We start from the raw sequence: 13807 nt of genomic DNA, 5'->3' as shown, positions 1-13807 counted from the left end.
GATGCTGAATTTTTATGACTGTGGAAAAGAAGAAACACTAACCTTTACTGTTCAAAAAGTAAATGAAAGCCACTAGATTTTAGTGATCCCCATTAAGAACATTCTATCACACTTTAAAAGCCAATGCATAGGGAACCAAATAAAACCTAGCAAGTTATTTGCAGTAACTATTGAATCAAGTGTTTTTGTAATTGCTCAGAATATAAAAAGAAATCAGGTGCTGAAAACCTCTATTCAATTTGATGATGTACATATTATCAGCTGAGTTTTGGATACAGATGTCCTAGGGAATACTCATAGCTTGAGTTGCATACCTACATTTCAGACTCTGCAACTGATCCTGGCAAAATACATCAAGATTTAAATTAAGTTCGTCTATCTGACTAGAAATTATAGCTAAGAATGATCCAGAAAAGAAAAATGTATTTCTTGAGCAATATTGGCAAATGCAGTCTTTCTACCTCAGAGTTCATGTTTTTAATTCTCTAAGAAAGGCAAATCGCTTTGCTCATTCATTCATTCATTCTCTCACTCAACAGATGTGATTACAGTTACTACTGTGTTTCAAATACTTGTCTCTAGGTGTTGAGATATATTAAGGAAGAAAATGAAGTTCTGTGCTCAGGACCTTACATTAAGAGAAAAACTTTCCTGGGCAGAGCTCTTTTGTTATTAAAGAGACTGTGTAGTCACTAGATTTGCGTGTATTTTTGTACATGTATATTTATATCTATAATATATTTTTGTGTATATACCAGCATCAAATAATGAAAGATTTTAGAGACCACAGTTTATTCTGAGGAGTAGTAAGAGATAATGTGGAAAATATCAGCATATGATATGACATATTCTATGAAATTTTGAAAGTTAAAATACACAAGTAGATAAGTAGGGTCCTTTGGTTAAGACTGTCAGAGCTGACTCTGGTTTTCTCATTTCAAAAAGATAAATTATTGGAGGGACCTGAGATGGCCCAATGAATTGAAGAAAAAGGTGGAAAACAAACTTGAAAGCTGGGTAGTTCTAAGAATCTAGGTAGCAGGAGCTAACCGTCTCTTACCTAGAGAAGCTAGGTAAGATACGTCTTATATCTTCAAAATATTTCTGGTACTGTGTGAGACCCTGACAGATGAAGAAACCCTGTCCATGCAGTGTGGCAAATCATCAGATCACAGGAAACCCAGGATAGAACAATGGAGTGAGATAGCCCATTCTAAGGATTTGCAAATATTTTCCTAAAGGAGAAACCCTCTAATTTTTTTTTAAGTCTGGAAGATTAAGAAATGCAACCTAAGAAGAAACTAGGAGGGAAAATTCAAGCAAGAGTTAAGAGGTTGCAAAAACATAGAAGGGTTAAATAACATGGTGTGTGCCTAGGGAACTAAAATTTACTTGGTATTATTGAGGCATAAAATTTGAGAAAAATAAATGCAGCAAGAATCAAGGGATAGTGACCTTAAAAATAATCTGGGATTGCAAGATTATTTTTCTTCTAGTAAATGGAGAAACTAATAGAGATTTTCAAGTAGGGAGTGTCAAGATTAGATTTTCTATATAAGTAGATTATTTTGGCTATAGGGCAATGCTGGGATCAAACAGCAGACCAAACCAGTAAGCAGCTATAAGGCTTTTGCTATGTCCCATCAAGAGATAATGAGAAATAGGACTAGGGTTAAAGCTGTAAAGAGGCAAGATTCTGAAATTGATGGGGCAGGAAAATCGATAGATCTTAGTGGTTAAATGAATGGAGCAGTTGAGAAGTCAAGTGATCCTTTGGCCCCTGGTTTGGGTCACTAGTGAGTAGTGGTGGTAAAAATGTGAACAGGCATTCATAAGGAGTACAGGACTTCAGGGAGGAGAAGGATCATTGTTGGAAACAGTGGTGCTTCACAGTGTGCTGGCGTGCTACAGTGGGTGAGCAAATGTGATGTTTAACATCAAAGAATGTTTAAGTCAACGAGGAGTATATTCAATGTAAAATGTGTTGAGCACTTATTAAGATGACAAGAGTCATCTCCTTGTCCGTTAGGTGATACTGCATATAGCTTACTGCATTACATTTTTTAAGGAAATTGTACCGAAAATGAAGATCATTGCCTGACAAGTAAGGTTATTTTCTTAATTGGATAATAAAAATCTATAGATCTGGCTAGAGAATGAGCTGTGTCCTGGGGGACAGGCAGGACAACCAGGTAGCAAAACCTTTTGTGATGACACTATAAACTGGCACTTCCTAAAGGACATGGAAAAATTATAGTTTTTGCCATTCAGTTTAAACTCAATCCTTTGGGCTCTTGTATTGTAGCTATACTAGGAATTATAGATGCGCTATCTGATTTAATCCTCACAGTGCTGTACATCTGATCATTTACTGAATAAACCAAGACTCAAGGAGGAGAGGTGACTTGAACATGGCCTCAGAGCTCATGAGGGACAGAGCTGGCTGTTGAATGTGTGTTTTCAAAGCCAGTACCTAGTCCTAATCTACCCTATGTGTTACAGTACAGTGCCCTTCACTGTTCCCTTCGGGATGACATGCATCATGGAGCCATTAGATTTCACTGGTTTTCTCATCCAAAGATTCTGAGCCCTCCCTGTCCATGGATTTACCTCAGTTCTTGCTTCACCAATGGAATCAATGTTACAGTCTGGCAGAGGGATTTAGGCAATTAAGATGCCATTGATTTTTCCCTCAGCATTTTGCCTGCCACCCCCAACCTGTGTTTCCATAGTCTCACATGTACCCTAATTTTCCATCTGGCCCAGCTCCCAGATTCCAGGCCTTCCCTTCCCTTTAGCATACCCACCAAAACACAGTGATGTCAGCCATGAATGCATATGATCTCCAACAGTATGTGTGTGATATTCTAGTGTGATTTCCTTTTTTATTACTTTAAAGAAATCAGTTACAATGTGAATTAGTATATGTGGGAGACTCAAGTAATAGGTAACATTTCTACTTTTTGTTCATTGAAATTTGCTTTCTGTAAATGTCATAGAAAAAAAGATTAGGAGAGCAAGTCACATGGAAATATAATAAAATGTTTTTATGTGAAATTTTAAGAGCATGGCTTAATCTTTTCTGGACCAGGCCAATCCGTGTGCACATTTGTTGCTGTTAAACACAGTCACTAATGTCTAGTCTTTAAAAATCTTTAAAAATGTCATCCTAAATCTTTGTCTCTATTTCAGTATTATTCAGTTCATAAAGAAAGTAAAAGCAAGTAAAAGACAATGTTTTTTAAGAAGTTGAAGTTCAGAAGAAAAGTAAAACATCATGCTCAAAAAGAAACATCATTTTAAATATAATTTACACAAAACACATATAATGTTATTCATATAAATTGGTGTATTTAACTTGGTAACAACTAAATAAAGCACCAGATCAGTGGTTTGTTAAAAAAAAAAAAGTGAAGTTCACACTTGCCAAGTTTACAGCTATGAAAATGTCTATAAATTATTGAATCTATTAAATAGAAGAACAAATGGCTAACATTTCCATTATTTGAGCATATAGAATAATGCAACTAATATGCCCAAATGATTTATTAATATATTTTTAAGGAGTTCTTTGAAATTCAATCCCACAGTTATTGAGCACATGTATCTGTCAGCCATTATCTGAGAGCAATGCAATTGGGAATAAGCATTTCTATGTTTTGGGTATTTCCAACTCAGTAGAGTGAAAAACTGTAAACAACTATTATATAAGGAAACATTTGGAGCATGGTAAATAGAAATACAAATAGAACTACATGTCAGCATACTAAATAGAAGTATAAATATAACTAATTCTGGAGAATGGTCTTTGCATTGAGCTTTAAGAATGACAATAAAGAAGTGATAGAAAACATTTACAAGATAAACATCCTTATCAACAAATTCATAGTGTTACTTTCTTGCTGTTAAAAGAGAACAATGCAAAATGCCTAGTTTCACTTTACTCTTTGCCTTCTCTCTTTATTTTTTTTATTAAGTATCATTGATGTACAGTCTTATGAAGGTTTCACATGAGCAACATTGTGGTTACTACATTCACTCATATTATCAAGTCTCCCCCACATACCCCATTACAGTCACTATCCTTCAGTGTGGTAAGATACTGTAGAGTCACTGCTTGTCTTCTCTGTACTATTCTGCCTTCCCCATGACCCCCTACATTATGTGTGCTAATCATAATGCCCTTTAATCCCCTTCTCCCTTCCTTACCACCTGCCCTCCCCACCCCCTTTCTCTTTGGTAACTGCTAGACTCTTCTTGGAGTCTGTGAGTCTGCTGCTGTCTTTTTCCTTCAGTTTTTGCTTTGTTGTTATCTCTACAAATGAGTGAAATCATCTGGTACTTGTCTTTCCCTGCCTGGCTTATTTCACTGAGCATAATATCCTCCAGCTCTATCCATGTTGTGGCAAATATTAAGATTTGTTTTTGTCTTAAGACTTTCTGTCTTCTCTTGAATAGAGAAAGTCACATTCATCCCTTCATTGATTCAACAAATATTTATTGAGCACTTACTAAATCCTAGTAAAACTGGACTGTGACAGATAAAAGAAAATAATTAGAGATATAGCTATGGAAACCAGACGAAGATAAGCTCATCAACAATGCTGAGTCATTGGAGGTCAAGCAAGCTAAGGATTCCAAAGTAACTCTTGGATTTGCTACAGAAATTGACAAGAACAAAATCAATCAGTTGGTGGTGCCAGAAGCAGAATTACAATGGATGGAGGTGTAAATGGGAATTGGGAAGGTTATGAATAGAGACAGTGTCTTCAAGAAAGTTGACAGTAAAATACAGAAAATAAGGAGACAAATCAAGCATAAACCCAAAGGGCTGGCAGTAGCATCCTTAGGAAATCCTATCTGTGTAAGTTGATAAACTAAGAATGGATAAAATCAGCTTACTTTTCAGAGTAGTGTGTTTTTCTGAACACAGTGGTTACATATTAGTTATTTTTCTGTAAGTATTTTGTGTTGAGGCTATGTTTTTAAGTACCTGTGATATAAAACAATGTGTTGAAAACTCCATGTGCTCTGCAGTGAAATTTTCTAAATCAGTGTAATAAAGACGATAAATATCCAAACCCACACTAAAATGGAATGGAATGCAACCTGTAAAATACACTGTTTGTAAATAATATAATTAACACAGGAAGATTCAATCCATAAGAAAAAGTCTGGTTAGTTGCAATTAAGTGTGTGCCTTATCCAGGAAGGCTCAAACAAATGCATATTAAAGATTCCTTTTTTTTTCCCTTCCCATTTAAGTTAGTCTTATTTTTATACCTGGCAAAAGTCACATAACCTTGTGTGTTACTTTGCTATTTTAGCATAGTGATAATCTAGTCTACTCAATGGTATCCTAAAATTTTGGAATGCACACCTATTTCAGTAACTAGGATGGCACCACTTCTTAGAAAACCTGAGTGTTGATTTCAGGCAACACAATCTTATCTCTCAGTAACTTCAAGTCTTGTAAGACTTCAAATTTACACTCACATGGCATTTAGCATTTTTTTCCCCTTAGTGTGTCATGCGGAAAAATCATATCTCCTCCTCTGAATTGTAACTTACTTGTAAAGACAAAATGGCACATTAAAAATAGTATTGACAGTTTTAACTACAAAGGGGCCACTTATCAAAGAAAAGCAATGTGGAGCAAACTGTGGCTCTAATGTTTCCACCATTAACATCTGCATCTACAGTGGGAAGGGAAGGCAGCTGTTGCTAGAAAGTGGATGAAGGGAATCCTATAGTTGGCACAAGTAGAAGCTCTGAGTTTTGGTTGAGGTGCACAGCCAGATCCACATGATTTCGACAGGTGGGAACCAAGGAAATGAATATCATGCACTGACTTTCTTCTCTTCATTTGATTTCTCTGGCTTCATAGTAGCCCCACCAACAAGCTCAGAGACCATGGGAGAATTCTTATTACTCAGATACAAAGATTGTGTCCCCAGCAGAGGTGCAGAGTCCCATCTGCTGCTGTTGCATTGTAGAGTGGTATTAGTCCAGTTCTTTATCTGCCTGGAATTTATCACTAGAGCCAAGATGTGTTTTCATGTAAGGTTTTGGGGAAAATGCCTTCATTACGAAAAGAAATAAGCTTGCCATATAGCTTAAATTGGCAATCATAGCTCCCTTTGTCAACTGCTCATTCCCTTTTCCCTTTACCTTCTGCCAGCATTTTGACTGGACAGGTATTTACCTGGTAGAGCAAACCAAAACTTCATTCCCTCCAAATCTTATTTCTTTGCTTCTTTTTCTTAATGATGTTGCTACAATTTCAGTTTTCCATTGAAGTGAAAATTGGCATGTAGAAATGTGGATTTGGAATGAAATGGAATTGGACAAAGGAGTTTTTGTGAATCTGCTAAATTCCAAATATATTCTTCCTTGCCCTGCATTGTACAGTAAAGACATCTTTTATGCCTGGGGTTTATCATTAGACTCAGCAAAGTGACTATGTTTTCTGTCATTTTTTTTTCCCAGTCCTATTGAGCCTAGAATGGTCAAGGGGAAATGTCAGCTACCAATTCAGAGGAACAGAGTTGTAACTATATTCCCTGCTGGAGGCACTCGTCCTTAGATATCTGAGCTTCTATACCCACCAAGCTCATTACCATGAGGACAAGAAACAAAATGTGTCTGGTGGGTCATTGGTGTGATAGTGAAAGAGAACATTACATTTCTACCCCTTAGTTCAAAGCTCTGTCCTTCCTGATTATTCAGGAGAGACACGTGCATGCTGTAGAGTGACTCCCCAACTTCAAGGTTCTTTTGAAACAAAAAGTGCCAAAATCAAGGTAGAGAAAGCTGTTTCATTCTTCTTCAAGCCAGGCACATACATCTAATGGAGAATGATAGCAATGTATTCAATGGGTCCAAGCCTATTACCCTTTTTTTGCTGTAAAATGTTTCCTTTTTGGATGTGACATAAGGTGGGTTATCATGCTAATGGGTAAATTATTCTGTAAATTCATGAACAGCAGCGCTGTTAAGACCGTAGATAGCAGAGACATATCGTACCTAGAATATGTGTCTATCTCTGTAAAGATAAAGTGCTACCCCTTCTTCACAGAATGGTTCCCGTATAATCAACCTGCTATCAGGTAGCCAACTGGTACTGCTGGGAAATAATGCCTTATCAAGAGTTTAGCGATGCTCACTATTATTGGCAGGTAATAGTTGAAGCCAGAAGCAAACAGACATACACACAGTAGTCACATTGTCCATCTGATTGCTGAGAGACTCCCTTGCCAGTCGACATTAAGTAGGATGCTAATATTTTCACATTTCAACCCTTCTGATAAGTCCATACACTTGTCTTTCCCTAAACTTCATTGTCACTAATTTTCTAATTTTAGTCTTCTATATTCCTGCTTAGGTGGCTGTTTATTATTTACTGTGCATGAGTCAGGATGGATCTGTGCTTCAAGGCATATCTCCTTCCACAAGAAGTGGAAAACTAAAAATCTTATTCAAAAGCCTGCCAACTGAGAGGATTTGTTTATTATCATCTTTTAATGCCATTCCTGAGTCAGATTACAATACAGAGCCTTAACCAGTTCCAGAGTGTTCAAGTACATCATACAAACCTGCACATACACCAGGCCTGCATCCACTCCTCTGCCAGCTTGTATTGGAAAACATGTCTTGAGGTATTGAAGCGAAAGGATAAAGTGGGGGATCCAATACTATGGGCAGTTCACTCAACATGTTCTAGTCCCATATATACCACTTCTGTTTAGAGTGGAATATAAGCCAGTTAACATTCAGTCCATTCCATGATGGGCAGTTTAGGTCGCATTGCCACTTGGTAGCCCACGGTCAGGCTAATTGTTCCTGCCAGACTCAATAGAGAGCTACTTTTGAAATAGAGACTGTTTATCAGTACAGAAGGAAATGGCCTTTCTCTAAAGCTTATGATGCCAGTGCTTTGATAGTCATATGGTGAATGTCAGAAGCTCCACACAGCATCTCTGTTTGCCATGGACACTTACATCACCATTGTATGTGTTGGGTCACAAGGTAGAGATGGTAGGGAACATTGTACCATGGCTGTGATCTACTGCACAGCCCTCTCTTGCTTGGATTCTATTCAGAACTGGCAGCTTTACAGCTTACCTGAGAAACAGAACAGGGCAGCAGCACACATGACTATGGTTTATGTTATTCTTCAAAGTCCAAATTGCCCAGTATCTCTTAAGCTTTGCAGAAGTACAGTCCCAATGAATCTTCTCTCACTTTAGCAGAGATTTCCCAGTGTTTCCAAAGTACTTGATCTCTTCTCTAGGGATACAGACTCTCAAACATAACAGGAATTCATCTTGCACTCTGCCTTTATGCAGAGGAGGCCTGGCTGTCTTGGACAGAGGTGGCCTTTGCTAGCAAGAAGACTTGTGGGAGTTCTGAGGTTCAAAAATATTCAGTCATAAAATTAGACACATATAGCAACATTCTACTGTAAAATGTGTTTTGAGGCTGGTCCAGAAAGCATAGGTATAGTGCACATGTTTACCCAAGCATCCTTTTCCTATGCTTTATGGTCCAATTCGTCCATATTAGTATCTCTACCTTAATTTTAAAAAACAAATGGAGTTGAGCCCCTGTTTTGTGTTGCAGCTCTGAAGCCCTTATTATATTCTCTAGGACCTCGGCCATTTCTGCCCTGCCACTACGGAAGAAAGGGATTTCTATAAAGATGCCACAGAGACCTTTCGTGTAGTCCTAATTTTACCATCATGAGTTCAGTTTCTGTTTATTCCTATGTCATCTATCTGAGGTGACAAAATAACCATGTGAACTTCACTTTACAATCCTTGCAGTTAGCATTGTTGTAGCAAGTGAAGTGCCACAACCAGTGGTCTTCCCAATGCCTTTCCTTTCTATCTGCATTTCATTCCATGTCATCACCACTGATAACCTGATTACTCACTATTACATCTCTTGCTATTGATTATCTATGTGCCAGTTACCCCTGGAAAGTTGATTATTACCCCTGGATGTAGATACAGATAGACATATATAGAGATGATATAGATATATCTCCAACTAATTCAAAAATATAAATTGAAAGTATCTTTCTGATTCTATTGCTGATATTACTCACTCTATCAGTCAGGACCCCAGAAGAAAAGAGTTGGCACACTCAGTAATTTGAAGAGGAATTACAAAGCCTGCGTTTATTTACAGAGACCATTTTCAAAGGTGAAGTTGTAAGGAAACTATAACAGACAGGAGTAAAATCTGGACTAGTAGCAGCCCAGTGATCACTACCCCTGTGACCATAGAGAGGAGCCACCACAGGAACAAAAGGAAAACAATTGTAGAGGAGGTTGTATTGGCAGGAGTAGTAACATAACTTAAAACACAGCAAGAGCCTGACATTTCAGGGTAGAGCCAAGGGCATAAATATGCTGACATTACTCTCCGCCTTCTAATCTCTTGCCGAAATACCAAAATAGCTGTACTCTAGAGGGCATAAGAGTCCTGTCAGTGTAGTTCACACAGGTTAATTCTCTGAGCCAGAAAGTGGGTGTAGAAAAATGGACAGTGAATCTGAGGTCATGTGAAGGCTATCCAGTATATTTCTTACTCTATTTCCTTAGAGCTTAAAATAGCTTAATGGGTCTAGTGGGTATTCATCTTGTTTGATGATGAATGGATGGAAATGTGATTAAATGCAAATATGAATGAATGTTGACACAACTATGGTTTTATGCTATATTTCGGTCTTCAATTTCTGTTTTCATTCTTTTTTACTCCAATTGTGTTTTCATCTCCTCTGTTCACACTGCTAACAATCCATGAAACCCTACCTTCATTGCTTCATTCTTCCTTCCTCTGTTTCCTGGGATTAAAAGGGTAACTCAGAGAGTTCTCCATGCAGTTGGTAAAATCCAATACCCTGTATAAAAATAAATATGTACAATGGAGATTTCAAGGACAGATGTTTGTGGGTGACTGAGCCCACATCTCTACAGTAGGTTTCAAATAACACTTGTTTATTCTAGAGGAACTCCTGCATTCTCACATTGCCCACTGGTGGTCACCAGATGGAGAAAGGCTTGCCTTCCTGATGATAAATGATTCGCTGGTGCCTAACATGGTTATCCCTCAGTTTACTGGAGCGTTGTACCCCAAAGGAAAGCAGTACCCATATCCTAAGGTAAGTCATGTGGAGGTGCTAGTTTGTTCCTTCTCTCTCTGCACCAGTGACTTGATTGATAGTCTTTAGGCTCATGAAAAAGATGTCTTTGGGAAAAAAAGAAGCTTCCCTCATCGACAGACTCATTGTTTCGAGCTTGCAGTAGTCTGTACACAGTGTGTGGGTAGGAACAGGTAAAGGTGATTGGGGTGTGTGAGAATTTACACTTTTGCTGCATTTCTTTCACTTAGATGCTCTTGTTCTTATTTCACTCTCCCTCCCAGCTGAAAAGAGGGTGAGAAGAGTTAAGGGCCAGCACTACCACCAGATCAAAGGTTTCTCCAAAGTCTATTCTATTTGTTAATATTTGTTATAATCTAGTTAATAGGTGTTAAAGGGAAACAGTTCTACGGTCAAACAAATTGGAAATTATTAGCTAAAAAAAAAATTAGCTTCTTTCAGATGATTTCTTAGAGCACTTAATACACTGTATGTTACTGTGCATTATAAATCTCCTCTAAGGAAGAGGCTAAGCATAAAGAATCTCCAGTGAGGAACAGACGAAGCATAAAAAATCTGTATGAAGAATAGACTAAACATAAAAAGTCACTGATACAGAATAGACTATGCATAAGGAATTTATTAGTATTAGTATTAACATCAGTATTATTTTGGCAGAGCATACTCTGGAACATATTTTATAAAGTGCTGGGGTAGAGCATAGCTAAGATACATGAAGTTGGTTTTTTTGAATAAGACAAATACAAAAATCATCTCCAAATAAAAAATACTGGGAAGCAGAATGTAAAAACATCTGTAATAGAACTGGTTTTTCTACTGTATGCCATTTTTAATTATTTAAGGTCTCCTTTTTAAAAATGTATTTCCCCATTTATATTACCATAAAAAGGTTCATTATTGAGGCCCCCATGCATTAATCATATGAAGATGTCTTACACAAAACTTTTTAATTTCTCCTTTATACATGTTAGCTCTTAATTAGTGAAGAGATGGCTGATGATTTAATTTAGAAGCTGTTTTAGCCACTCCTTTTATGAGTTCTGTTTCCCAAGCCAGTAAGTTTTATACCTTTCAATTTGTGCATTGGCTTAACTGGGCAAAATACTGGACAAATGAAATGACCCATCACACAATAATTATTCTATGCTTGCAATGAAGTCGTGGTCAGGAAACAGCTTTCCTTGTTTTCACCCACCAGCTCAAGTTATCCAAGGTGGAAATTTTTTTTTAAAGGCTTGAATATGAGAGTAGAAATCAGAAGAGTGTTTCCTTGGTGAGATTCTGTGAAATCTTTTTTTTCTCTCCATCCTATCTTCCTTCCATGGAATGACTTCCATATTAAATGACTGACTTACTGCTCATAAGAACAGCAGGATTGAGAGGAATCTGTTTACATGACCTAGAAATATTATTTTAGAATCTTGTCCGGACGTGGATTAGGAGGCACCGTACTCAGTACTCTCCAGGAGCACACAGCAAAGTTTGGCCTAACAACAAATACTCACATTCACCAAGAGATTTTCATTGTACTCCAAGAAAAGTACATTTGAGTTCTCTAAAATATATTTAATTATATATTATGGAAGACTGTTCATGCCTGAACAGCATACTTGCACCTTTTTCCCAGAAAAAACAGAAAAGACTTTTCAAATGTATCAATTCTCATATGATTTGCTTATGATGATAAACATTCTCCTGACAAACATAAAATGAAGGGGCATATAATGAAAAGCATATGCTAATAAGCAAGCTTTTCACTGGTACACTGCACAAAGGGAATAACATAAGCCCCAGAGAAGGGACAACTTTTTGTAATCCATTTCCTGAGAGAAGTGGGATTTAGGATTCTCACATAAGAGCCAATAGCTGCATCTTCAAGTTTGCCTTCTCAGTGATGGACTCCTGGTGCTTGAACTTGGACACTCCTAAGCCTCATCATGTTAACATGACTGAGACAAGCAAATGGACAAATAGAAATATCTGAAAGGATTCGTATGTGTCAGCAATAATTCAAAAGATACTAGTTTGACAAACCCAGACACTTTGCTATTACCTAATAAGTTATTATTCGATTAATTATTTACTATTTCTTAAGAGTAAAGCTAGGCATAAAATAATGTTTATTTATTAGGTGTGTAACACATGCATGCTAATAATAGCTTTTATGTTTTCAGAGAGACTTTTCACTTTTTTTTTTTGTACCTCCTCACAATTGCCTCTGTTTATAAATGCACACTTAGCTTCTAAAAGGCTCATCCTTTTATAAAAGTCACAGTTATTTTAAGAACAGGGAAATAACTTAAGTTTATTGATTCTATTCCTTTCTATAAAACTACCAGAGGTTAACTTATATCTCAGAAAGCACAGCTGGAATCAAAATATCTCCTTGTCAAGTTAACAAAAAAAAATGTGGCATTCTGTCTGCTCCATTTACTAATGACTTAGCTATATGTGAGTATATGTAGACATTCTGAGCCTCAAACCTGCTATAAATATACATATATACATGTGGTACATGATGTATGTCCTACATGGTGTATGTAATACATGATGAAGGTCCTGAGTGTGAATGAATAACTACCATTGAGGAGTGATAAAAATAAAGAAAAGACAGATATCCTAATGTCCAAAGCTGAGAGAAAGAATGCCAAGTCCTCAGGTGACTGTCAGGAGGAATACTTCCCCAGGTACTTAAGACAGTAGCACTTGTGGAAACTAGGTCTGGGGTTTAGTCCTTGTTCTCAGGTTAAATCTCAGTATCATTTTGAGTATATTCCTTGAATTTTCAAAGTCTCATTACTTTGTATTCTGGTTTACAAAAAAAAACTTGTTAGTTCTTCCATTAAAAATGTATTATTTTGATTTGCTCTTAGGCACTAAACTTTCAAAAAGTGGTACTGTAGACACTGAAATAATGGACAGAGTTCACACTAAATTGCACATCAAATTAAACTAGATGAAAATGCGTGCAGCAAATATCCAAAGTGGTAGATTTACTAATGAAATACATAACACAAATATATTTGTATTTTACTTAATTCAGCATGATTTAGAACTCTTAAAAGACCCTATCATTAGCAATTCAGCACAAAAAGGATGCGCAGTTCTATCTCAGTAACCTCAGGTTAATCTTCTTAATTAAAACATTATCTCGTTTAATGACAATTTAGTTGCCAGTAAAATAAGGTTAATTATTATTGAAGCTTGTGTTTCAGAATCATAGAGGAAAGATTCTGTGCACTTGCATTCTTTGTGGCAAATGTGACTGTAAAAAGCAAATAGATGAACCGCTTTAATTTGCAAACTATTGAAATGATTCAAATATTAAGAAGTGCAAGTGAACTTGCAACGTGCACTTAATTTCTATGGGAAGATAAAATTCTAATTGAGATTATAGAATGCTGGACAGTTGAATTTTGAAAACATCCTGATGTTTGTTTTTTGTCTAAAATTGGTCACATCTGTACACAACTTTTAATTTGTTTTCATGTAGAAGCTGACTGGGGTATCGGTGATCTTATACAAGTATAAGTTTATAGTGTTATGAACATGAAAAAAAATGCCTTAAGATATAGTAATAAACATGTATGTATTTGACAAAATATGTCATAAAATAATGCATCATTGATAAGAACTGTC

The 13807-nt window shown here is 36.7% G+C and overlaps 1 protein-coding gene across 4 annotated transcripts in view; it reads left to right on the top strand.

The window, feature by feature from the left end:
* Nucleotides 1-13807, top strand: part of DPP10 (dipeptidyl peptidase like 10) — a 1476327-nt gene that overhangs the window by 1363627 nt on the left and 98893 nt on the right. For all 4 annotated transcript variants that reach the window (XM_073241336.1, XM_073241338.1, XM_037017060.2 and 1 more), the window contains one exon: nucleotides 10014-10168. In XM_073241336.1, coding sequence (XP_073097437.1) covers nucleotides 10014-10168 — 155 coding nt within the window. The remainder of the gene's footprint in view (nucleotides 1-10013; nucleotides 10169-13807) is intronic.

This window comes from Manis javanica, chromosome 7, assembly GCF_040802235.1.
Source record: "Manis javanica isolate MJ-LG chromosome 7, MJ_LKY, whole genome shotgun sequence".
NCBI classification, from domain to species: Eukaryota; Metazoa; Chordata; class Mammalia; order Pholidota; family Manidae; genus Manis; species Manis javanica.
Note: the sequence above shows the minus strand (reverse complement) of the source record. Positions and strands in the feature narration are given on the sequence as shown.